This window comes from Eretmochelys imbricata, chromosome 3 (genome assembly GCF_965152235.1).
Source record: "Eretmochelys imbricata isolate rEreImb1 chromosome 3, rEreImb1.hap1, whole genome shotgun sequence".
NCBI classification, from domain to species: Eukaryota; Metazoa; Chordata; order Testudines; family Cheloniidae; genus Eretmochelys; species Eretmochelys imbricata.
This window is the reverse complement of record NC_135574.1, coordinates 196,002,649-196,026,807: the sequence shown is the minus strand read 5'-3', so window position 1 is coordinate 196,026,807 and position 24,159 is coordinate 196,002,649. Positions and strand designations below refer to the sequence as shown.

Genomic DNA, 24,159 nt, shown 5'->3' with positions numbered 1-24,159 from the left:
GGGATATGTACAGACATAAGTGTGGAAGGAGCTTTCCCTGTTTAATTCCTCCTCTCAATAGCTGCTGACAGTTGCAGTCCTTGCATGCTCCCGGTTAACGCAGTTACAAGTGGTGGGGCTGTGATCCTCCTCCTCCACCTCATCTAGTGGAGTTAGCCAACTGCGGAAGGAAGTACATGCTACCCACTCCCCATAAGGAGGTGCTGCCCCAGCAGATTAGAAATTCTGCAACACCTTGTAGAGATAGTAAGTAAGCTATGTAGCTTACAACAAACATTAAGGGCCAGACTATGCCAGGCTCTTGTGTAGGGGCATGGAAGGTGGGGAGTGAGGGTTCAAAGGACTCTCTTTACCATGTACTCTCCCCCGTTCAAGTTCCAGACACAATCACAATCACGGCAATCTGGGAAGTGCAAGTCTGCTCCCTTCTAGCAGCCCTGGAGGAACAATCCACAACAGAGCATGGCACACTGCGAACACGCCTCCTGCACATCTACAGAGCTCTGGAAGGGGCAGTGCCTTCTGAGTCCCAACCCCTCCAGAATTTCCCCTGGCTGCTGCAGCTTGGCACTGCCCTCATTGGTGGGCTGGATACAAACTCTGTGCTCAGGTCTAGGAATATAGCCAGCCTTCTGTTGTGCTTGATGACTGCACAAACTCACAGGTGCAAATTTGCTAAAGGTGTGTCACTGTTCATACACCAGAGTTAAAAAATAAAATAACGCAGGACTGATCCAGAAACAGACCCAACTGGTCCCTTCACCACACTGAAACAAGACACGTGTTATGTGACAGACACATTAGTCATGGCTAGTGTTAGACACACTTTGGCCTAGATACAAAAGATGCGAAGAATGATTAAGCATGGCAAAGGCTAAAAATACTAGCATTGCATTTGTAAAACCTCCACATCCTGACCTTTTGCAACAGCAAAGGAGGGGTGGGAGGCGTGGATTTTATTTTAACAGTCCTTTTATACACTGTGATATCATGGGGTGATTTGTAAGCTACCTGGACAAAAAGCAGTAAGTACTGCTAGCAAAGCAAAGGAAATGGAAATTTACTCAACACAGGATGCAAGATATCTAGCAAAATACATTAAACTTTCAGTTTGTCAGCCAGGGCTGTGGAGGTTTTGGAGGTTTGTGCCATTTTTGACTTGCAAAACAATGGCTAGTTGTCTATAACTGAACAAGTAGGTCTTCATAGTCTGCTTGTGAATGAAGTACTTATGAGGCTGGAGAAATAGTGAACTCAATAGGAGCTGTGAGCACATCAACTGGATTACAGCATCAGAACCAAACCCCTCTTCTATACTTCTCCCAAATTAAAAAAGCACCCAGCTATTTTATGTAATTCCCTGAGCTAAAGGGGTATAAACTGGTACTCCCCATTGTCAGAGCATACATATTTAGAGATACTAAACAGAGTCAGATCCTATAGCCCTTACACATGAGAGTGGGACCACATTGGCTCCACTGTGTTTAGTCATAGGCCTGAATCTGAAACGTGCCGAATACCTCCTGCCAGGCTGCTAAGCATCTTCAGTTCCCATAGATTTCAGTGGGAGCAGTGGGCACTCGGCAGCTCGCTGAAAATATTCTGCATTTGGCAGGATTGGTTCCAGTGCAAGTGCGCATGGAGCCCAGACACAGTAGTTATCACCTTTTACACTTTAAGCTTCATCAGTGCTCCTTCCTAGGTTTGAAACCTTCCCCGCTCTTCCTCCTAGGGAGAATCTTACACTTTTTTTAAGCCCCTTGCAACACTTTTTGTGAAACAGCTCCTTTCACCCCTTCCCCATCTGTGGCTGACCACCACCACCAGTGGACTGAGTAGCAGGTGTATTCGAAGTGCACAGCTCCAGATGAAGCACAGACCTATCTCTAGTTAGACAGACTGAGAAAACAGGAAATCTGAAGTACACCTTGGTAGCATGTTCTGGAGGAAAACCAAACAATATGACCAGCTTAACTCTTAGTAGTTATTTGTGTTATATGGTGAGGACTGGGCACTGGATTTGTGTTAAATGGTTTCTTTTTCAGTAAGTGAAAGGCACCAACGGGACAGACACCTCCCAACCATTTCCCACACAGAGCCTGATGCGTCCAATACCAGTTTTATATCTGGGTAATTACACTGAGCTCAGTAGATGTACACTGGTGTCAAAGAGCAGACTCTGGCCTACAACTAACAAACTGTCAAACTTACCTTTGCTGCTTGAGGAGTGCAGGCAATATGCACGGTGCTGGGTTTCACCCCATTTGCCTTGGGTCTTTTAAATAAAGCAAACCTACTTTTCCTTCTTCCTCGATCTCCATTTGGCAGAGAGCCATTATACCTGTGAAAAAAGCCATTATGCAGATAAAATATATGAAGAAATAATGGTTTTTAAATTAATTTGGACCAACTGCTAAACAAGTATTGTGTTGTAATCTAAAAACCAAGTTTCACTGTAAACAATCTTTGTGGTAAATAACGTATTATGAAAAAAGAAGCTGCTAGACAGCTGCACAGGACTATAAGCTTGAGAATAGATGAATATGGTATACAGACATCTCTCTGGGTGTACAGAATTAAATGGTGCAGTCAGAAAAACAGATGGAGAAAACCATGTGTGCACGTTTAGGGCCCAATCCTGCTCACACCAACGTCAAAGGGAGCAGGAGCAGGCCCTAAGCTGGTAAATGTGTAAGATTTATTGTTACAAGTAGCATTATCGTCAATTTGCTTGTATAACAGAAGGACGACTCCTATGAGTAACACTTACTGCAAAAGGACTATTTTTTCCAGAGAAGATCTCAGATAAATAACAAACACCCCTTTCCTCTAGTTAGGGCTTACTTCGACTAGGAGAAAAGATGTTTTTTACAAAGTATGTTTGTTAACATGTTTTAACACCCTACTGTAGACAGGAGCAGCCCCCACAGATCACATTGTACTGTAACACATTGGCTGATCAATTTGCCTAGTCTGCACTAGGATTCTAAAATACATTAGCTAGCGTGCTTTTAATAAAACCTTGTTTATCCTAGTCTAGACAAGACTTTAAAAAGGAGGATTTCCTTCTATGTTATCAAAGATCCTGTCTTTCCAGCCACAGACTGGGATCTCTGAAGAGGTCATTGCCTGGCCTGGAAAGCAAGAGAATGGAGCTGGAAATCAAACCCAGGTCTTCCACACAACAGTTCAAAGCCCTATCAAAGCCTCATGTGATTGGCTCACTTTTCATTGCAGAGGCACTGCAGTAATCTAACATTTGACCTCACTGCTATGCACTCATTTCTAAACAAGACACTTACCCTAATACAATCAGTTCACCATATTTTACTGGTGTTTTAGATGGATGATTTTCTTGATCAGGAGAAAACATGAGCTTAGTTAGTGACTTCTTCTCAAATTCCAGTTCTCTAATCAAGAGCCTTGGCAGACTTTTTTCATTATTTCCTGTAAAAATAAAGGTAAAACAAATTAGAAGATGCCAAAGAAATTAGTTACTGTCTGCAAATCAGCTATACACAATGGCTTAAGTGAGCCTGCACATCCAGCATAACCATATACTGTTCCACATGTCTATCTTTTGGTCTGCCAGACCTGCTGCACTAGTGGAATCATTTCATATACACTGTTTTCCCATGTTTCAGTTGGTCTTGAATAACTGCTTCTGCCATGTATATAAAAGAGCGTACACAATTCCAGTTACTTGAAGGCAGTCTAACTCCTGGAATCACCAAAATATAGCCTAGAAAGAGGCTAATTTAAGTGTGGTGATAGGGTCTAATGTTGCCATGGCAGAATGAATCTGCAATAGAGTTTTCATTTACCCTTCCTGATTATTTAACATAAGTGATGTAGGACTGCACTAGATATGCTTGGTGATGCTTTAGGGTAGACCCTCAAGACAGGAGGTTGCCTAGTAAGAAGACTAGAATGAAGAATATATTTTCTGATCATTAACTGTCCATGAGCACATAAGTTTTATCAAATATATTTGGGATTCAAAATTATTTGCTGAATAATAATTCTTGCGCTGTTGAGTGTGAGCAGTTAAGTGCAAGTATTTGATACTACAGTAAGTTTTGACTGGACACAGAGGTCACATGGTATTGCTTCTGTCTCCAGACAGGATGAGTTTAATTCTTAGAACCTGACTTTTAGTGTAAATACCCGTGATTAAAGTTTCACAACTGTTTTACCACAGATTCTCTAAAATTACCTTAAAATTTGTTGCTTTTTTGAAATTTCCCTTCCAGTAAACTTATTCACTAGAGCTACTTCTGGACAGAGCACAGGGGATATGAATGCAGACACAGTGAACAGCCTGTTATTTGCAGAAAAAGCCCTGAATTATTCCCCCACATCTGTTAATGAGAATAATTTCCGGTAGTACAGATCTCATACTTCTAAGGAAACAGACAGGTTAAGTGACTTGCCCCATAGAGACTGAGTAACAGAAGAAGGATCTGAACTCAAGAGTTCCACATGCTAAACTCAATCCACTAATCAATGATAGCTCAACTCAACTCACGCACTTGATGTAGGCGTTTGTGCAGGTAACAACCTTTTTTATCTTCCCATCCCAACAAAACAACTTACGGTTAATAATCAAGAAAATAAATGATTAATTATTTGTATTACTGTAGCACATGGGAGCCTTGGTACTTCCACAGAACTTCACATGTTTAAAAGCTCCTTACAAACCCTAAATCAATCCTCACATGCCTGAGACAGGGAACCGTTATCTGCATTTAACAGATGGGGAAACTCTGGCACAGTGGATTAAATGACTTGCACAAAGCCATTCAGCAAGTCAGCAGCAGAGCTTGGTGTAGAACCCAGGTGTTCTGGTTCACGGTCCCATGTTCCAACCACTAGACCACACTGTCTAAGGTGACCCAGGTGAGACCTTAAATCTTTCACTTGAAAAGCTACAAAGGAAGGCAAAAAACTTGTGACAGAATATTTAATCTGAAACACAGGGTGAAAAAATGACCCAAAGTAGAACGTACGTACATAGTAGCGACAAAGCCAGCTAAATTAAAGACTTGTTTGAATGCTCACAGTAGCCGTTTAGTCTCTCTTGCAAAATACCATGAACCCTGAATGGGAGTCAGGTGTTCAGCACTTAAGTGATGCTCAGCAATGCAGGATTGGGCCCTAACGAAACAAAGCTTTGAGTGCCTTTCACAGCTTACTGGCAAATATTTAGATGCTCTTGATATTAAGCCCAATTAACCTAGTCCCACAAGTCACCTGTTGATATGTGTCATAAATTATGTTACAGGTAATTCTCACATTTGGGACTGAGAGATTATCCAGTATTTATTTATTCTGGAGGTGGAGGTGAGGAGTCAAATTAAAGTCAGTCCATTTTCAGTCCATATACAAATAATGGATTTAAAACCTTACCTTAATGTTTTCAATTACTTGATTTTTGCCTGCACACAGCCCAGTAACATAAGGTCATATGTCTAGTATATGTCCTTGGAGTCAATCATCCAATTATGGGAGACCAAAGAATTTAGGGCAAAACATTTCAAAACGTAAGTGCTTAAGTAATTTGCACCACCAGCAGATCTCATTAGCTTCAACTGGAGCTACAGGTGCTCAGCACCTTTTGAAAATCAGGGCACTTTTATTTAGGAGCCTAAGCATGGATTTAGGAGCTCATTTTAGGCACTTAGGTTTGAGACTATTGGCCATGACTCCTTAGGAATTCACATGCAATGAAGTCACAATCCAGAAAGAAAACCTGCCTGTTGGTTTGATGATCAAAGTTAGTACAGGCAGGCACGTGGGGAGTGTTTAATTATTATCTCAAAAGATTAAAAGGGAAGGTTTTTTTTTAAATAACCTACAAGTTTAGGGCTCAGTCCTGAACCCCTTACTCACTGAAGAATATTTACATAAACATCACATCAACAGGCCACATCACCAGCCCCCCCCACTGCCCACGGTGAACTGAGTCCAGGAATTCAAGAGCCAACACCATGGAGACACTGTGCTTGCACAGGTTTCAGAGTGGTAGCCGTGTTAGTCTATATCAGCAAAAAGAAAGTACTCCTCGTTCTTTGTGCCTACACACCAGCTCTGCTCCCCAGTGGGATTGCCCTTACAACCTGGCAGCGCAGTTCTGCTGGAGACAAACTACCAAGGACTTCTTGGGGCCACATCTTCCCCTGTGATGGAGCTCATTAGCAAGATACAGCCTAGGCACGGAGAGCCTGTAGGTTTGGGCCTGTATTGGGTGTCTTGAAGCACATGGGCCTGCAACAGCCTGTCACCATCTTTCTTTATTAGCCATAACTGCAACAGCATTTCCTGTTTTGCTTTCTCTAGTGTTTCTCCATGCAAGTACACTGAAGCATTGCTCAATATAAAATGGATTTACCTCCATGTTGGTCTGGGCAAAGCATGTTACAAGCAACTATTCATCGCCTTTAAATGTCAAAAATGACACCCCTATATTTCTAGTCCTCTCTTTAATGACTAACCCATTTATAAAATGTAGATAGGAAGAACAGAGGCTGCGGAAAAGATCAAAGTTCAGTCTTCTCTGCATACTGCCACTTTTGCCTTAGCCATCATATTTTATAGTCAGTACTTTGCTTTTTCCTCTTCTGAAATGTACATTGGATGTCCTTAAAATCTTGACATTTGCCGCTCAGTCATTTAACTACCATGGAATCTGCAATACTGTCCATTAGGGAATACTATTAGACCGGTAAATAAAATGGTGTGGTAAGTAAGATTTTTCTGTGCCTTGCTTACTTGTAAGAGTACTGAGCAGTATACTTAAAGCTGCCTCATGCTGGCAGTACCAGAGGATATAGGAAAAGATCTGAGAGATGCAGTTTTGATTTTGGTGTGAAAAGGTCTGGAACGTTCTCCCCTTGCTATTTTTCAGGTAAAAATTTGTTCTGTGGAGAGCCCTGGAAAAATGCAGCTGCCAGCCCCAAAGTCAGGTTCTGACCCTCTGCCTCTCACTGGCTGTAATGGGAATTACACATGCACGTTCAGAGGAGAATAAACCTCTTTAAAGAATTACATAAACAGACGGCCAAGCAACCTCATTCTGGAGAAGAGGACTACAGAACAGAGACCCATAGAGACTCTTACCATTGACCAAAACAGTGGATCACGTTTCATGTTAAACACCAATTCAGCCAGGACAACAGCCTCTTTTGATGCACCACTTCAGACTTCTAAAGAGAGTTATCTTTTAACTTGGAAACCACAGTACAAAAAGATTTTGTTCACACCTAAATCTAAAACACACTAATTAATTTTTGTTAAGCTAAGTGGAATCCAAACCAAACTCATTTTGGGGGGATACAACCACATTAAGATCTTATTCCCCTAGGAGAAAATTCAAGAATTACAAAACCAATTATTGTGATCATGGGAACAACTGTTCCTCCACTGCCAGAGGAAGGCAGTAATTTACATGAACGTTTTTGAACTAAAATTCTCCAGCTTTTTATGCTAAATTCAAGCATATAAGATTCTGTCAATTGCACAGAATGCAATGTCAATTGCATTGGAAGGCCTGATTTTCAGAAGTACTAAACACCAACAACTCCAAACTCAAGTACCTACAAAACTCAGGCCCTCAGTGACAAATTCAGAGGTGGCATACATGTTGACATATGTTACACATGGGTAAGTCAGTATAAGTGGGTGTAACACATGCTAAGGAATCCAAGGGGGAGGCCTTCAGCCTCCTCATGTACCTTCTCACTGCCCTTGTTAGTTGCATTTCTTGTGACACTATCCCCTTGATATGTAATTACTCCCAATTTTTTGAAATGATACACCATTTATGTCAGCTCTGAACATGTCCCCTCCCTACCCTGTTTGCAATGAAACCTGGGCATGCTCTACAATGGAATTTCAGCCGTACTGGTTTAAGCCCTTACAGTCCTCTAGCACGATTCACACTAGTGCAAGTCATTTCTACACTGGGAGTTTGCACCAATGGCTGAGAAGTACAGACAAAGCCTTTGTCAGGTTTGTCTTTGTTTTTAGTGTTATAGACAATCATGTTTTCTTAAAATCATTTATGACTTTTTAAAAGAATCCTTTACCCAGACCTTTTGTGGATTCCCCACCAAGAACTGCAAGAACCTTAATCAAGTTTAAATAAAAAGTCTTCCAATGAAATTTCTAAGTAGTCTTACTGGAATTTCACAAAATTGAAAATTACACTCAATATTATATTATAGGGTCTTCTAGGAAAGTGGTGGAGGCCTATTTGTATCAATCATTTAGAACTGGACAAAGTACTTAAGGATTTACTGTAGGAAACCCTCCTGATCTGGCAGAATAGACTGGATTTATTTAAATAAGCCTTTTCTTTCTCAATTCCCTGTATTTCTATGATCAGTATAATGTGCCTTTTTAATCTTTCATATGACAAGAAAGTCTTTAAGAGTCAAACAAGGTTAATGTAAGATTATAGAAATACAATTCAGCAGTCTCCTTGAAATCTCACATCTAAAAGATCAATTATCTTGGCACAATGGTAGTCAAGATCTTCAGCACAAGCAGCTGAAAACTCAGTAGTTATCAGATTTCCTGCCCCTAGAACCTTGTCAGTAATTTTTCCATGTCAAGGAAACTTTCTTCAGTTTTACCATCTAGAACAGTTCAATAAGGAACTGAAAGCAATTTTTTATTTTCTAAGCTTGTAAAGGTTCTTGTGAGGTGATCTAGCCTCTCAGACTTCCAACAACTAATCAGACTAGAGAGAGAATGTTATTAAGCTTTCCTAGCTGAACACCCTTCTCAAAGTCTATTGTTTCCTCCTTTGAAAAGGAGGCATGGTCAGACATGCCATACACAGCTCTTAGGCCAGTGGTTCTCAACCAGGATACATGTACCACTGGGAGTATGCAGAGGTTTTCCAAGGGGTACAACAACTGATCTAAATATTTGCCTAGTTTTACAACAGCTTACATAGAAAGAACTAGCAAAGTCAGTACAAACTAAAATTTCACACAATGACTTGTTTACACTGCTCTATATACTATACAGTGAAATATAAGTACAATATTTATATTCCAATTGATTTTACAATTATAGGGCAAAAGAAAGCAAGCAATTTTTCAGTAATAGTGTGCTGTGAGACTTGTATTTTTATGTCCAATTTTGTTAGCAAGATGTTTTAAAGTGAGGTGAAATTTGGGGGTAGGCAAGAGGAAGGGGGGTACAGTAGACTGAAAAGGTTGAGAGCCACTGTCTTAGGGGACAGAACCCACTAGCCCAGCCAATCTACCAGTTGAAGGATTTACATGAAAGCTAACAATTTATAACGCAGTAGTACCTAATGGCTGGTTCAACCCCATTGTGTTAGATATTGTACAGACATCAAGCGAGTTTAAAATTCTTAGTGTCTTCCTCATCAGCCATGCTCCTTCCTCAATTGCAGAACTTTGATCTCAAACAAATACAATTTTTACTCCAAAAACAAAAGCCTTGTCCATTTACATTTTTGGAAGTTCAGAAGGGAAGGTGACTTGACAACTCAGAGCACTGGGAACAGGTCTTCACCTCAAGATCATTGCTTCAGATATAGCAAAGGGGCCAAATCTTGCATACGCCTATGCATGCGAGTAGTTCTATTAAACTCTATGTGATTATTCATATAAGCAAAGTGACTCATGCATAAGTATTAGCAAGGCTCGCAGTGGCTGAAAACCATTATTCTATGGCTGTTTGGTGATTTACATGTAATGAGCTGGTGATCTCAGTCAGCTCCTAAAGGACAGCTGTTACTACCACAAAAGTTACCATCATAATAGACACTAATTTGCATCCTTATTGGCAGTCTCAGCAGAAAAACCTAACTACTGAACAGTCATGGTGAATGGAGGATACTTTCACCCTTAGAACTGGTTCCTCCAGAGCAGGGAAGAGCCAGGAGGGTCGGGTAGTTTTCACTGTTGCTGTCCAGGGTGTATGCATTTTGTGGAAAGATTGAGGACCTCATGTCCACAAAGCTGTCAAACGGATCAAACTCAAAAACAGAATATTTTTAAATGCAGTCTAGAAAAGACAAAGCAACTTTCCTAAGAGTTCTCTACCCTCCCCTTCTTTACATCTTCATCTCAATCATGGAAACGTTTGTCTCTTGCTGTGACAGGCAGAGAGAGAGAGTCCGATTTTAATATGCAATGTTGTTGTAGCTGTATTGGTCCCATGATATTAGAGACAAAGTAGCTTTTATTAGACCAACTTCTCTTGGAGAGAGAGAACTTCTGTTGGTGTTCAGAAGTTAGTCTGATAAAAATCTTACCTCACCCACTTTGTCCCCATAGATTTTTGGGTATACTTAGGCTAAGGGATAGGGGGAAAGGTTATTTCCACATCTCTTCTGTTAGACAATACAGGCACTTAGGAATACTTCAAACCACATAAAGGACCAACACAGTTGTATCAAACGATATGTTGTGGGAACAAGCAATATATATGCAAGAAGCAAACACCAATGGAAACCTGCAACAACTTCACTGACTACATTTATACTGAAAGCAGAATTTGGCTGTAATGTAAGTGATAGAACAAAAGCTTTCATGCTTTGAAGGGGACCTGGCTGAAGTTTGCCAAATTTGACAAAGCTTTTATTTGAAAATTCAGAGGGAAAAAGCACAACCAAGTGCTGAGGTTTTTCTACCAGTTGTACTTCGATGTCCGGTTCTCAGCCACATGATTATCGCAGTATTTTCTGATCAAATGGGACCACGTATACATTAGTCTTTCCTGTGGCTGCTATTAAGTCTGTAGACCCTGCCTGGGATTTTTTGGTTTATTCTGACACCAGAGGGCGAACTGATTGGTGCACAGCACCTTGAGGAGTTAATTAATGAAGTCTACTGAACTGCTAACTCAAAACTCAGCTTTACAAAATGCAAATTAAACTGTCAGCATCTTAACAGTTAACATGCGGGGGGGTGAGGGGGGAGGATGGCGAGTTCAATGAGCCTAAGTAGAGATTCATTAAATACTCTGCTGTGAGCTAAAAATACTAGAATAAAAGTCTCTTTGTAGTAAATTACCATCATTTTCTAAACACAGAGCTAGCATTATGGGCTGTTAGCAACTGTAGTTCATGCCAGACTAGCCTTTTCTAAAATGCTGCGATTAAAAAAAAAACCACCACACAATATATTCATTGACAGAGGTCTCTTTTAAAAATAAAAATATGCTGATTCAGAAGCAAAAGCAGAAAGTTTTAACTGATGTCACTCAGCTTTGCAGTATTTTCCTCTTCGTGTTCTACCTACAAGCTCTAAATCTTTATTTCTACTCACTAAAGATGAAAAAGCACCACAGACCTTGCAATTGACAAGCCCAATAAATTCTGTATCATGTAGGTGTCAGAGTAGCAGCCGTGTTAGTCTGTAGCCGCAAAAACAAAAGGAGGACTTGTGGCACCTTGGAGACTAACCAATTTATTTGAGCATAAGCTTTCGTGAGCTACAGCCATTGAGCTGTAGCTCACGAAAGCTTATGCTCAAATAAATTGGTTAGTCTCCAAGGTGCCACAAGTCCTCCTTTTCTTTTTGAAAATGTTAATTCTGTATCTGGAAACCATTCAGCTCTTACTTATCCCGTTCCTCTCATTCATTTAGAGCAGGACAACAGGACAGTCAATCAGTTTAGGTATCCTGGTTCATTTACAAGCACCAAACCCAGTTAAATTGAAATTTAACTGGTGAATTATACACTTACCAGTCTGATTCTATTCTATCACAATGGTGACAATTACACTGAAATCAATGAAGTTTCACTAATGTAAAATATATCAAGTTAATATACTACGTTTTAGTAAACAAAATTACTCTGTCCCAAAATACAAAGGGTCTTATAATAAAGGGAATTCCATGTTAAGTGATGTGATTACATGACTAAAAACCCCACAATTAGGCCCCAATTTTGCAAACAAAACACTTACACACGTGCTTAACTTTAAATTCATGGAAAGTCCCAAAATTTGTAGGATCAGGACTCCACATTTTCCCAGTAATTCTTATGAAGGAGTCCAATATAGTGTTTGCTCTCATGTCATCCCTAATCACTGATGCAGCAGCCCTGTTTTCTGGATTTAAAAGCAACTGGCTGTTTCTCTCCTGCCCATGTACCTCGATTAAGATTCCAATGTGTTTTTTTCCTATGCTACCATTGGCCTTTTTTCAGCAAAAAGACATTTTTAATGTGAAGTCTAGGAGGAAGAGAGGCAGAGAAAGTGGTAAGCAGGTCTAGTGAGATGAAAAATTTAATTTCCCACAGACTACCTGCCTTCCTGATTGACGGGAAAAGCCAGTCAGTCTATTTGCCAGATCCAATGAGTGGGTTGGAGAGGAGGGAGGCGTGTGTAGTATAACTTCCTATTATACACACATGAAAAGACTAGATCACGCTACTGAGATTGTCAGACTATATTTATTGTAGAAGGCACAATGTCATCTAGGATACCATGCATTCATTTAAAAAAAATGAAATCCAGTTTTTGACAGACTTATCTTTTCATCTGATGCTTTGCTTCATGAAGATGACAGTTTGCTTTATATCACGAACCTGATCATGAAAGTCAATAGTGTTAACTCCTGATCTACACTGGTGTAAGTGACAGAAGACTCAGGCCCCTAGACTACAAAGTTTTTTGAGGCAGCGACAAAGTCTGTGAAGCACAATGCCCATCCGGGATAGTATAAAAGCAATAGCGTATATTAAGCTTAAATACATTATATATTTCCTGCTCAAATCTTTTTCCAGAGAGCTTAAACTGATATCACCACTGTCTTTACTTAAGTAATTATGGCGCTCAAAAAGTACATAACAAATACTATCCTCTGGTGTATGCATTTATTAGGCCTACAGTTTATTTTCAATGCTTTTCTCTTTTCCTCCAAATGAAAAATGCATTTCCATATACACACTGAATATTAGTTTCTGTGGGTTTTGTATTGCATTTGGCTTTAAAGTTATATTCTGCTTTACACTTGAGGCTGATACTGTCCTTAACTCACACCCCTTTGTACTGGGCAATTAGGGAGTAAAGATGGGGGTGACATCATTGGTAGCATGATTTTACTGTTCTAAAGGAAGAATATTTCCTTCTTCTCTCTGTGGAAATGTTGATTTTCTTTTTAATACTTAAAATAGCTCCGCAGTTTGGTGTACACCTTTTTAAGGTCAATGACAGTTCTTTCCTTCAAATAATTAATCCCCTTTCTTAAAGTCTGTGCTTCCCCTCAAGGCCCTAAAAAGGCTTAATCATCCATTGTACACACAGGAGGGATTTCAGTTTTATTTTCAAACATTTTAATATTAGTAACCTAATAAAAAAAAATCACAAGGCCAAACTTAGGCAGCGTGTAATCTTTTCTACACAGGCCACGAGCATAACATATGATATTCGCAAGGTATGTCTGTTTCTGTGCCCTGAGACTCTTTACTACAATCTCATTTATTAGAGTAACAAACCTAAAATATCTTCGGTAAAACAGATTTATTAGTAGATTGTTAGCCTTGAAACTATGGTACAAATGGTCAAACCACAAACAAAGGCTCCAAACCTGCAAACACAAAGACAAGTAACTTTACACAGAAGAGTAAACTTATTGCCTTGGTCTTGATCAGAACATCTGACTTTCTCCAGTTTAAACATTAATTTCCATTGGAGTTGACAAATCTCTGCTGTAGCCCCACAATTTGTTCCATTTGTATAAATGCATCTGAAGATGCATCAGTGTCTTTGGGTACGTCTACACTGCACTAAGAGACCCACTAACTGAGTTAGATGACTTGGACTCGCCGGGCGCAGGCTGTAGGGTTACAAATTGCAGTGTAGACATTAGGGCTCTGAGACCCTTCTCCGTTGGGGCTGCAGATTGTTTTATTGCAGTGTAGACATTCCCTTTGAGACTTCAGGGGACCACAGCATAAAGAACAAAACATTTTTGTCTGATGAACAAGGCAAACATTTTAGCAGATGTGAATTACATACTTGTTTACAAAATTTCTGCACCTTCCTCTTCAAAGGATGGTTAAGCACACTGGGTCAGATTCCACTCACAGTCATATCAGCATTACTCTGCATTTACACTGAGATCAGAATCTGATCAACTATGTTAACACTATACTCAAGGGGGAAAAAAGTTACATAATAGTCCCTGCTATATTTTACTTTTCATAACAGAAACAGCTGATCCTCCTCTGAGGAAACCACGATGTCCTCCCACAGAGAAGTGATGTAATTCAGAGACACTGTGTGGGAAGCTGAGAACATTACCTTTTAGCACAGGATGGCTATTTTAAAGCTGCAACTTTGATACTGCCATATAACCTCATTAATTAGGAGAAGTCTTTGCCACTTGCAAGGTGGTATGTTCACATGCAGTTTACCCCTCCCTTCCCATGCCCATTAAATAAGACCATGTCTACAATACCACTTTTGTTGGTATAACTTTTTTCACACCTCTGAGTGACACAAACAGCCCCCTAAGCAACATAAGTTACACTGACAGAAGCACCAGTGTGGACAAGTGCTATGTCAGTAGAAGAGCTGTGCCACTATAAGCTTGCTAGTGTAGACGTGGCCTAAGTCTCAAGATAAAATAATGACATAAACCACGTAACCATTGCACAAAGCCCACAAGTTGGCTATGGAGCTTTCTCTGCAACCAAATACTGCAAACCTTATTCAGTTGAACTACTCACACGAGTAAAAATTACTCATGAATGACTTGTGAAGGTAAAGAGCATGGGACCAGGTTCTCAACTCGCAGCTTTCTGAATCAGCCCTTGGTTGCACTTGTAATGTAGTCTAGTTCATCCAATTTCAAAAAAATTGGAAGATCTCTCCTTTGCACCAGTTACTCAGACTTACAACTATGAAAGTGCTACATAAATATATGATTCCATGTAAATGTTTTAAATAAAAAAAACCAACAAGCAGTAAATGACAACATATCAGGTGGCATGCTTGTAAAGACATTAACATATCCTTACCCTAGGCAGAAAGCTATCAGCTAAAAAGTAGAGCTTTTCCATTTAACACTGACAGTTAGGGACTGGTTCTTCAAGAGGCAGAGACCAGGAAGAGCTGCATACTACGCAGGATAGTGCCCTTTATAGCCTTCATTGAGTCTTCCGTGTTGAGGCAAGAGAAAAGTACCCTAGAAACTAAAGTATATCACCTGAAAAAATTCTTCAGTTTTTATGTCATTGATCGAAGCCTCTCTTCTAGTACACAAGAGTTTTGGCCATGTTTATTAAAACACTTGCCAAAAATACAGGATTTATACGTTTTTATTTTTTTAAAGACCATTTATCAAATCATTTGCATACAGGATGGAGATTTCCCGTGTTTTTGTGATTGAGCACATTGGGGGGAGGGGGATCTACCATATAATGCACCTTTAGCTAAAACAGATGGAAAAAGACAGACCCTGCCCCACTACAAAACCACCTCTGACAGTTTGTTCTGCAGATTTGGACCAGAAAGCTTTGATTCTTGACAAGCTTTTGACTATTAATTAATAACATGGCAACATATAATATTTTTTAGACAACAGATGTTCTAATACCAATAAGGCATATTCATAGCACCTTTAATATTAAACTGTTGGTTAGACCAATGCACAGGATAAAGAAGCTAAATATTCAGACTTTGGTAAGAGACTGCTGTTTATAGTCATTTGTTTTGACAACACCAAATGCTTCAATCACGTCTCATTCCTAAATTGTAGATCAAGATGCCCCAAAATCATCTTAAACTATTTTCAAAGGACAAGACATGCAGTGTATAATCTACACTTTGAAAGCCTCTCCTTATTTTGGGAGGGAGAGGAGCTAAAAAACACCACACTGCCTATTATCTCAGATTCCCTCATCAATTTGAACAAAAAACGTTAGATAAAATGCTTTGAATTATTCTACAGCTACTTACAGAAGGAAACTCACTTATTCGTTAATCTTGTTTACAAAAAATCAAAAAACGCCTACTAAATCCAACAAGACAGAGAAACATGATATTAAAACAAAAGGCACTACTACATCCAGGCACTTACCAGTACCTCTTTATTCTTCCTGTATTTCCACACGCTATACAAAGGGGAGCAAGGGGGTGAAAAAAGCCAGTCTTTTTAAAATAAAGATGAAATCCACAGAGTTCAAGAGTATCCTTCAAACCGCAGCAACTCGCAGGCTCTGACTGCCTCTGCTGTGTGTTCGTTTACTTAAGCACTTGGTAATGCATGCTGACTGAACCGGGGGCTGGCTCAGAAGAGTTACGCAATCTAGGAAAACACTCCACTGCCGACACACCATTGGCTGAAATCAGAGCTCACATCCCACTTAACCCTCTTCACATTAATTGGTGGCCCCAAAAGGAAGAAAAGGAAGTAGAAGGTGTAGAATACAGTTTTTAAACACAAGCCTGATCCCTAGCAATTCTTCTGGATTGGCATCTCAGAGACTGTCCTATTTCTGGTCAGTCTTACTTACATAACTGTATTGATACAGACTATACGGTTTGATCTTGTTTTTTAAATTAGCTCTTAACCAAACTAGCTTTCCTCACCTCCCACAACAAAAACAATTCCCTAATATAGTACTTACTAAGACAGCAACAATAGAAAATCCTTAGGGTACATCTACACCAGAGTCACTGCAGCTGTGACACTATGGTTCAGATGCTACAGGAGTTAGGCGATAGCTAGGCCGTCGGAAGAAATCTTTTGTCTATCTAGCAGTGTCTACTCTGGGCTTAGGCAGTCTTAATTACATCCCACAGGGCCTGAAACTTTTCATAGCCCTCAGCAGTGTAGTTAAATTGACCTAATTTTGCAGTGCAGACGAGCCCTTGCCAATTGCCAATCCTATTTTAAACCAGATACATTTGGATCTTTACCTGCTCTAAACACATCTACAGATGCCACTTGTGTCTATCCACTTTCAGACATCAGACACTGCCGGCCAGCTGCTTCTTACGGGCTCACTCATAGCACACACATGGGGCCAGGCTCTGATCTCTTCTCTGGGGTTTGTCTACACCACCCAGCTTTTACCTAAAAGTCAGCATGTGTAAAAGCTCTTTGTCAGCACTTTTGCCAACAAAATACTTCCAGCCCCGCGAGCGGCGTTAGCTTTGTCGGCAGGAGCACTCACACTGCCACTTCTGTCAGCAAAACTTTGGTCTTTCACTGCGGGGGGAGGGTGTACCCGTGAAAGACAAAAGTTTTGTCGACAACTTCGCAGTGCAGACATACACTTACTCTAGTAAATCTGAAGCAAATCCTGTTGAATCAATGGACTTGATTCCTTACTGTCTTACATCTCAAGTGATTATTAACATTTGAGAAAAGTGAGTGCAAAGTGGGTGTAAGACATTGGTAGCCTCTACCATTCAATGCTCACTTGGCTGTCTCTTTGCCCACGTGTAAATGACTAGACAGGGTGCAAAGTTGGGGCGAGATTCAGACCCAATCAGTTAGACCAGATTTGCACCACAGTAAGAGTTCAGTCTTTGGCCCAACGTCTCTTATCTGTTTAGGGAAAGAGTCCAACTTTCTTCCCTGGTCAAATAAATATAATCTTTCACTGATGGTTATAGATCAGTCTACCTCTGGCATGAGGAGACATGGGGGAAAAATCCAATCCCATTTTCAACTGGTCTCACAGGTTCATGATTATCCTCAAAAGTTTTATACAATGTTTTTGTGGGATTTATTTAAAAAACCAAAATAGCATCAGGACTGCCTCTCGTGTGGATGCTGCTATATGGTATAAAGCTACCTTATAATGGCACAGCTTAAACACACTTTTATATTGATGTAATTTCATGTACATTAAGGAGTTGTACAGCTTTAACAGTACCAGTTTCAAACAGATATAGTTAAAGCAGTACAAAATCTGTGTGTAGACCAGCCCTTTGATTAATCTGGCACTCGTGAAAGCAAGGCTATTTGCAGCACTAGTTGGAGTGCAATTCTCTTGTGCAACTCCACTCCCCACAGATACCACCAGCCCTCACTTTTCACACTCCTGTCCCGTTTATATTTCCCTGAGCAGAGATGCTACCAAGGGGGCCAGAATCTGTGAATTGTTTGCGATGCGGACAATGGAGAATCTCCACACAAGATCTCTCTGCCATTTCTGTGTAGTGGACCCTAACTGCAGAGAAAGGGTCTTGCCCGGACACTGAATAACTCTCCCAGATATATACCCTTGTGGTTCTGACTCCATTGCTTTGCTGCTGGCTCAGGTGGGTTTTTTTACATTTGCTTTTGTGAGTGATGTGACCAATTCAGAAGAGGGGCTTTCATTTTATAAGTAACAAGTTTCTAGCCATCAAGGTTGTAAGAAAACCTTGAATATCTGAACCAAGGGCAAACTAATAAGTGGTTATCTCCCCTTGTGGGGCAGACAGCAGGAAAACAATGGTTCCCAGAGGTATGAACTCTCAATGAGATTAACAGTGGGATAAGGAGAGATATTAACTCTAAAACCCAATGATAAACTATTTCACTGCTTTTGACAATGTTAGCAGATGGATGGACAAGGAATGGAACAAAGCCCAGAAGTTGGGAGTTGCTGCAGAGAAGGAAACGCAGAAGGAAGGTGGTGGGGGTGGGGGGGGGGGGGGGGGGAAGACCACACGGTGAGGAATGAGAACAGAGAAGGAAATGAAAGAAAGGGCAGAATTTGCACTGGTCCTGAAGGAGAACATGTTTACATTGAGTGATACTGAGTGTGACAATAAGGTACAGAAAGAAATAACCACAAGGACTAAAGTTTAGGATGGGATTTTCTACAGCTCTGTGCACTTACCCTGTCTGCACTGAAGCCAATGGTAAAACTCCCATTGAAGCCAATGATTGTAGTCTTGCAGAGTTTAGGCCAACACTTAGTCAGAACTTCTGAAAGTCCCACCTTTAATTGCTATATAAAAGTCCTGCTCCACCCTTGCTCTTTGTGCGGTCCTCCCAGTGACACCAGTGGAAATGCCTCTGGAGATCAAAGCTGGTGTTTCATCCTAAGTTATACCCCACCCACAGACCATACCTAAAAATGGAGTATGGCCCTCTCCACGGAATGCATTTGATACTTCTGTCTTAGAAACATCCATGGCTGTTTTGGCACCCTAAAAGAGCGGACATGGTCTGACTGCTCCTGGGGTAGACACCCTGGAGATACCCCTTACCAAAAAACTACAGTGTGAGAGAAAGTATATTTCCAGTAGGAGCCAGATATCCCCACCACTCTGTCTCCCATTTTAGTTACTAATGTATGATCAGTTCACTACATGAGCTACTCCCCAATGACATACGCTCCTCCAATTCACTCTCCTTTTGTGAGATGGCCACAACAAACGTCTCCCCCCAGTATGTAAACCAACGAACTGTTCTCCTCAATCCCACCTTCAGCAACAGGCAACATTTCTCCATTAACCTTCCACATACAATCCAAAACACCATCCATCCTCTTTGGACAGACTATCGGCATACTCATTCACCCTCCACATGCAAGTGCAGGATCCATTTATCCATATACACTCCAGATATCTGCCTTGATCTTGACTGCACGTTGCAGGCCACAGAGTGCTCAGTTCTCTACAAAAGAGAAATACATTTCTATTGCTACTAGCTATCCATATGTAGGTTACAGAGATGGGTCACAGCATGGGGCGGCCTGAATGCAGAGCTAAAATTGTTGTCCAAGTTTCTTCTAATATTTAGATTTTTAATATTCTATCATTCATATATTTTCTAAGGTTGTTCTAACACATAGAAGTATGCCTTAAGCAATGCCTCCAGAGAGCAATAAAAATGGACTGCTTAACAGAGGTGGCCTTCTGATAATCAAAGTATGTGTCTCTCAAGGCAAGAGATTACTTAACAAGGATGGTCTTTAGTACTGCATCCTCTGTCTCTATGTAATGCACAATTATTTAACTAGTGAAGACTAAATTCTCTTGCATATTGAAGTTACCAAGTTAACAGACCACCATTCCATGGCAACCAGTTGACTCCAACAGATTACAAACAGCACCTGCCTATGTTTTAAATCAGTGGTTCTCAAACTGTCCCCCCCCCACAGACCACCTGAAAATTGCTGAGGGTCTTGGCGCACCACTTAATGCTCTTTCCAAATGTTGTTTGTACCATTAGCTAACTATCGTAAAGTGCTTTGGATAAAAGTGCTATATAACAAACTTTTTTTGGTTCTACAAATAAAAGCACACAATTCATATTTTAATATCAGTAGTCTTACCTTTCTAATGTGATGGATGTGCGCTCTCCCCCCAGCTGGGGCTGGGAAGAAGTGGGGTCTCTCCCTCTATCCCCCATCACAGCAGCCCCCGAGCTGGGGCTGGGAGAGAGGAGGGGTCTCTCCCTGGTAGCCGAAGCCGTGGAGCGGGGAAAAGTTGTCTCTTTTCTCTGGCCACCCTGCACAACCCAAATTCCCCCCACCCCCCTCTTCGCCCTGCACTGCCCCCTCCCACCTACCCCTTATTCCCCCCAAGACTCCCACCTCACCTTACATGTGCGTCTTCTCCAGGATCCAGGCATCTAATTAGTGGAGCCACGCCTGCGCAGCTTCACTAATTAGGTGGGTGGCTCTTTATTCTTTTGTGTGTGGCCACCCAGGCGTGCACCTTAGAGGGAACTATCTGCAGACCCCCTGAATGAAGCTCACGGACCACTTGGTCCATGGACCACTGTTTGAGAACCTCTGTTTTAAATGTTTCCCTCAATTATTTACCTTCTCCCTTTCTATTAAGGGTTAGAGAAGAACTATTGTGCCTCTGATTCTTTACTCTCATCTGTCCTTTACCTCTACTGCCTTATGGGCAGCTCACTTATGTACCACATGTATAGAAAAATGACACTACTTTCTACCCTTCTAATCTGATTTGGATAAGAGGTTTGCTGCATATAGAAATATACAGACTACTGAATTCTAGAAGATGTGGCAACCACTTGTTCACCTATACACAATGTCTAGCCATATCCAAACTTAAGAAAAAATACAAAGAAATCACCAAACCGTAGCAAGAAAATCTTAATGGCGGATTCTAATCCCTAAATTATACACACTTGGGACAAAAATCCAGTCTTGTTTTCAGATGCAAACTGAGATTCAGTAATGTAGAGTTGGTTCCCACTCCCCTAATGCTTTAGTGCAGCAAAGCTTAAACAATTCAAATTTTTGAATATTTTTAAGTGTTTCTGCAGTAACAGCCACTTAGAATGAAAAATGAGCACAAAAAACACTGCTTGCATAGGGTGCAAATCTTCGAGCATCAAACAGCTATGGGAACTGAATCCAGTTCTGAAAACTGACTGAGAATGCTTTTTTTTAAAACCAGTTACATACAACTTTTCATGGACTTTTACAACTGAATTTAGGGTTTCAAGTGGGAATTGACAATCCATGTTTTTCCTTAAACTGTAAACTTTTACTCAGGGATACCAAGTGAAGATACCAGCTTCTCAAATGACACACACAGCGCCACAATTATGCCAGGCCACATCCCAGCTAGGATCTCGTGCATCCAACAAGGACTCCCTGTGCAATTCATCCTCCTGGCCACCAGCAGTGAAATGATACTTGCCAAGTAGACAGCTGATTCTCTTGCTGCTCCCCATGTTCACTTGCGGCCAGAATCCAAGAGGCAGCAACCAAGTGAGGAGACAGCACTGTCCCCACTCAGGAGCCCCCTTCACACATATGCAGATCAGACACCAGTCCTTCTCCATCTCTAATTACAGTCAATGTTTACTTTCCACATGCAATTCAAGCCACCAAACCACTAAAGCACAAATCTAGACTTATCCCAGAAGTGTATGGGACAGCTGATAAAAACACCCAACATTCCATGGCCAGATACTCCAGGTGCCCCACCGACCATCCATGGAGACCAGGCCCCTGATTTGGGAAGGCCTGTCCAGATGCTTTCCTGTTTTCAAAGGTTTGTTTACCCTTTACTCACTGAAGAGTACATTTCATTTACAGTGGAATAATGCAATCATCAAAAGTGAGTATTTTTTGTTCCAACAAAATGGCATGTTTGTTTTTAAAAATCATGTTCTCAAAATCCACTAGTCTCATTGCTGTGCCTTCACTTGTCTTCATGGATGTGTGGGTGGAGAGAGCAAGTCAGAAAATGCTTAGTACAGAATGTTAAGATAGAGGGACATTGTAGGCAACAGTACGCTCTGATGTTCAGGTACACTGTATTAGAGCACTCTTTTCCAAATAGCCCATATGAGGGCCAAATTCTGCTCCCATTACCAATGTAAATATGAAGTATTACACTGCATAAATCCAAAGTGAGAACAGAATTTGGCCCTTAGCATTTTCAAACAGCCATTTAACATACATTATTTTCAAACAGAAAAATCCTAAAGTCCCTACTCAGTCCATTGAACTCACTGGGAATTTTGCCTTAGTGAAGATTCCAGGATTCGGCCTAGATGCCAGTAAATTTTAAGAACTCTGAGCTTGAATGCAGTCCTTTTCATGAGAATAGCTGATCATGTTGCAAATGTAATCCCAGTGAAGAACCTAATGTAAACAGGTTTGTCCAGTGCTTCTTCCACCTCATCTTGGCCCTCAGAATAAAAAAGGTGTTGCAGTGATCAAATCTCTTTTTCAAACATCTGATACATGACACTTCACACCACCCTAGGTTACAAATTATGTTACCCATAGAAAGTTTTCTGGTGTGGCCATAGTGAATAGTTAAACTTAGAAGGATTTGATTTTCAATGTCAATTTCACCATGCACACAAACTGAAAATATTTCCATCTATAATAATAATCAATATACACAGACAGAAAAATACTGCTTGAGAACTGAGTTTGATTTAAGGATATTTACTTAGTATAGTTAGACATGTGATGTCAACAATTTGTATTAACGGTTATAAAGCTTTAACTTTTTGAATCCTAGTGTCTACTGTCTTTAAATAATTGTAGCCTGACACCCCTCCCACCACCAGAATTTTGCACAACTGTGAAAGTTTCCAGAGATAAAAATAGGAAAAAATCCTTAATAAAAATCTATATCATCCATCAAAATTATAAAAAATAAAAATCAAATTCATATCTTATTCTGCTAAGCCTAAGGATAGTTCACTAGGCTATTGGTCCACTGAAACATGTTTTAAGTCACAAGGTGGCTAAGTTTGACAGCCCTGATGGATATCCACTTGTATCAAAATTACCTCAAAGTGTTAACTCAAGTGAGGCCAAGGCATATTACAGGTTAGGACTGCAGTTTATCAGCAGAGATGTGCGGTGAAGTTTGTGGAGCACCTGCCAACTCTGCAACTGGCCCAGTGATGTTAAAATATTGGTAGTACAAAGGATTGCTGCAACAAATTCCCTCTCTGCTGGTGATAGAACTCCATGTCCATGGGAAGCTTTTGCTTGGGGGTGGGGGTTGCCAATGACTTGGAAATCTATACACTCCCCTCACACATTTAAAGAAAAAAAATGCTCTCATAACCAGAAGCAGGCAACACCACTAAGCAAATATTAAGGTGATTTGACGGACATGATTACACTGTGCTTCTGAAAACTGCACTGAGTATAAATTGATAGAACAGCACGGTTTCCAAGTTGTATACCTGGAAGGGCTGGGGAGTAGATCTTGTAGGGTGGTTTGGGGGGAGGTTTCTCCTCCTAGGAATTAATTTTTTTTTTTTAAGTCAGCCATTTATTGCAATCTGACCCACTCCAAGGGCAAGAAACAGGCTCTTGAGGAATAAATTTTGATAAACCACCTCTGTCAGGGATAATTTAGCATCGCTGCTGGTTGAATGATATGTAAATTGAAATTAAAATGTTTCTAAACACTAACAGCTGCTCACTTTGAACACATTTGTATCTTTATTCACTATTCACAAACATTTGTGTAAAACTGTTTGCAAAATGCCTGCTCTTATCAAAACTGATATTCACTCAAAAATGTAACAGCCATACTAGCTCAGATCAATGACCCATCTAGCCCAGTATCTGGTCTTCTGACAGTGGCCAATGCTAGGTGCTTCAGAGGGAATTAATAGAAAAGGACAATATTGAGTGATCCATCCCATCATCCACTCCCATCTTCTGCCACTCAGAGCTACGGACAACCAGAGC

General features: G+C 40.6%; 1 protein-coding gene across 2 annotated transcripts in view; it reads right to left on the bottom strand.

Moving 5' to 3' along the window:
* The window catches only part of PELI1 (pellino E3 ubiquitin protein ligase 1), a 55,590-nt gene that overhangs the window by 12,055 nt on the left and 19,376 nt on the right, over positions 1–24,159 (bottom strand). The window contains exons 1-3 of one of the 2 annotated variants that reach the window (XM_077814044.1): positions 22,447–22,504; positions 3,303–3,447; positions 2,212–2,341 (exon numbers count right to left, since the gene is read on the bottom strand). In XM_077814044.1, the coding sequence (XP_077670170.1) occupies positions 2,212–2,341; positions 3,303–3,373 (201 nt within the window). In that variant the 5' untranslated portion in view covers positions 3,374–3,447; positions 22,447–22,504. Of the gene's footprint in view, positions 1–2,211; positions 2,342–3,302; positions 3,448–22,446; positions 22,505–24,159 lie in introns of those variants that run through there. The other variant, XM_077814043.1, reaches the window with a different exon arrangement.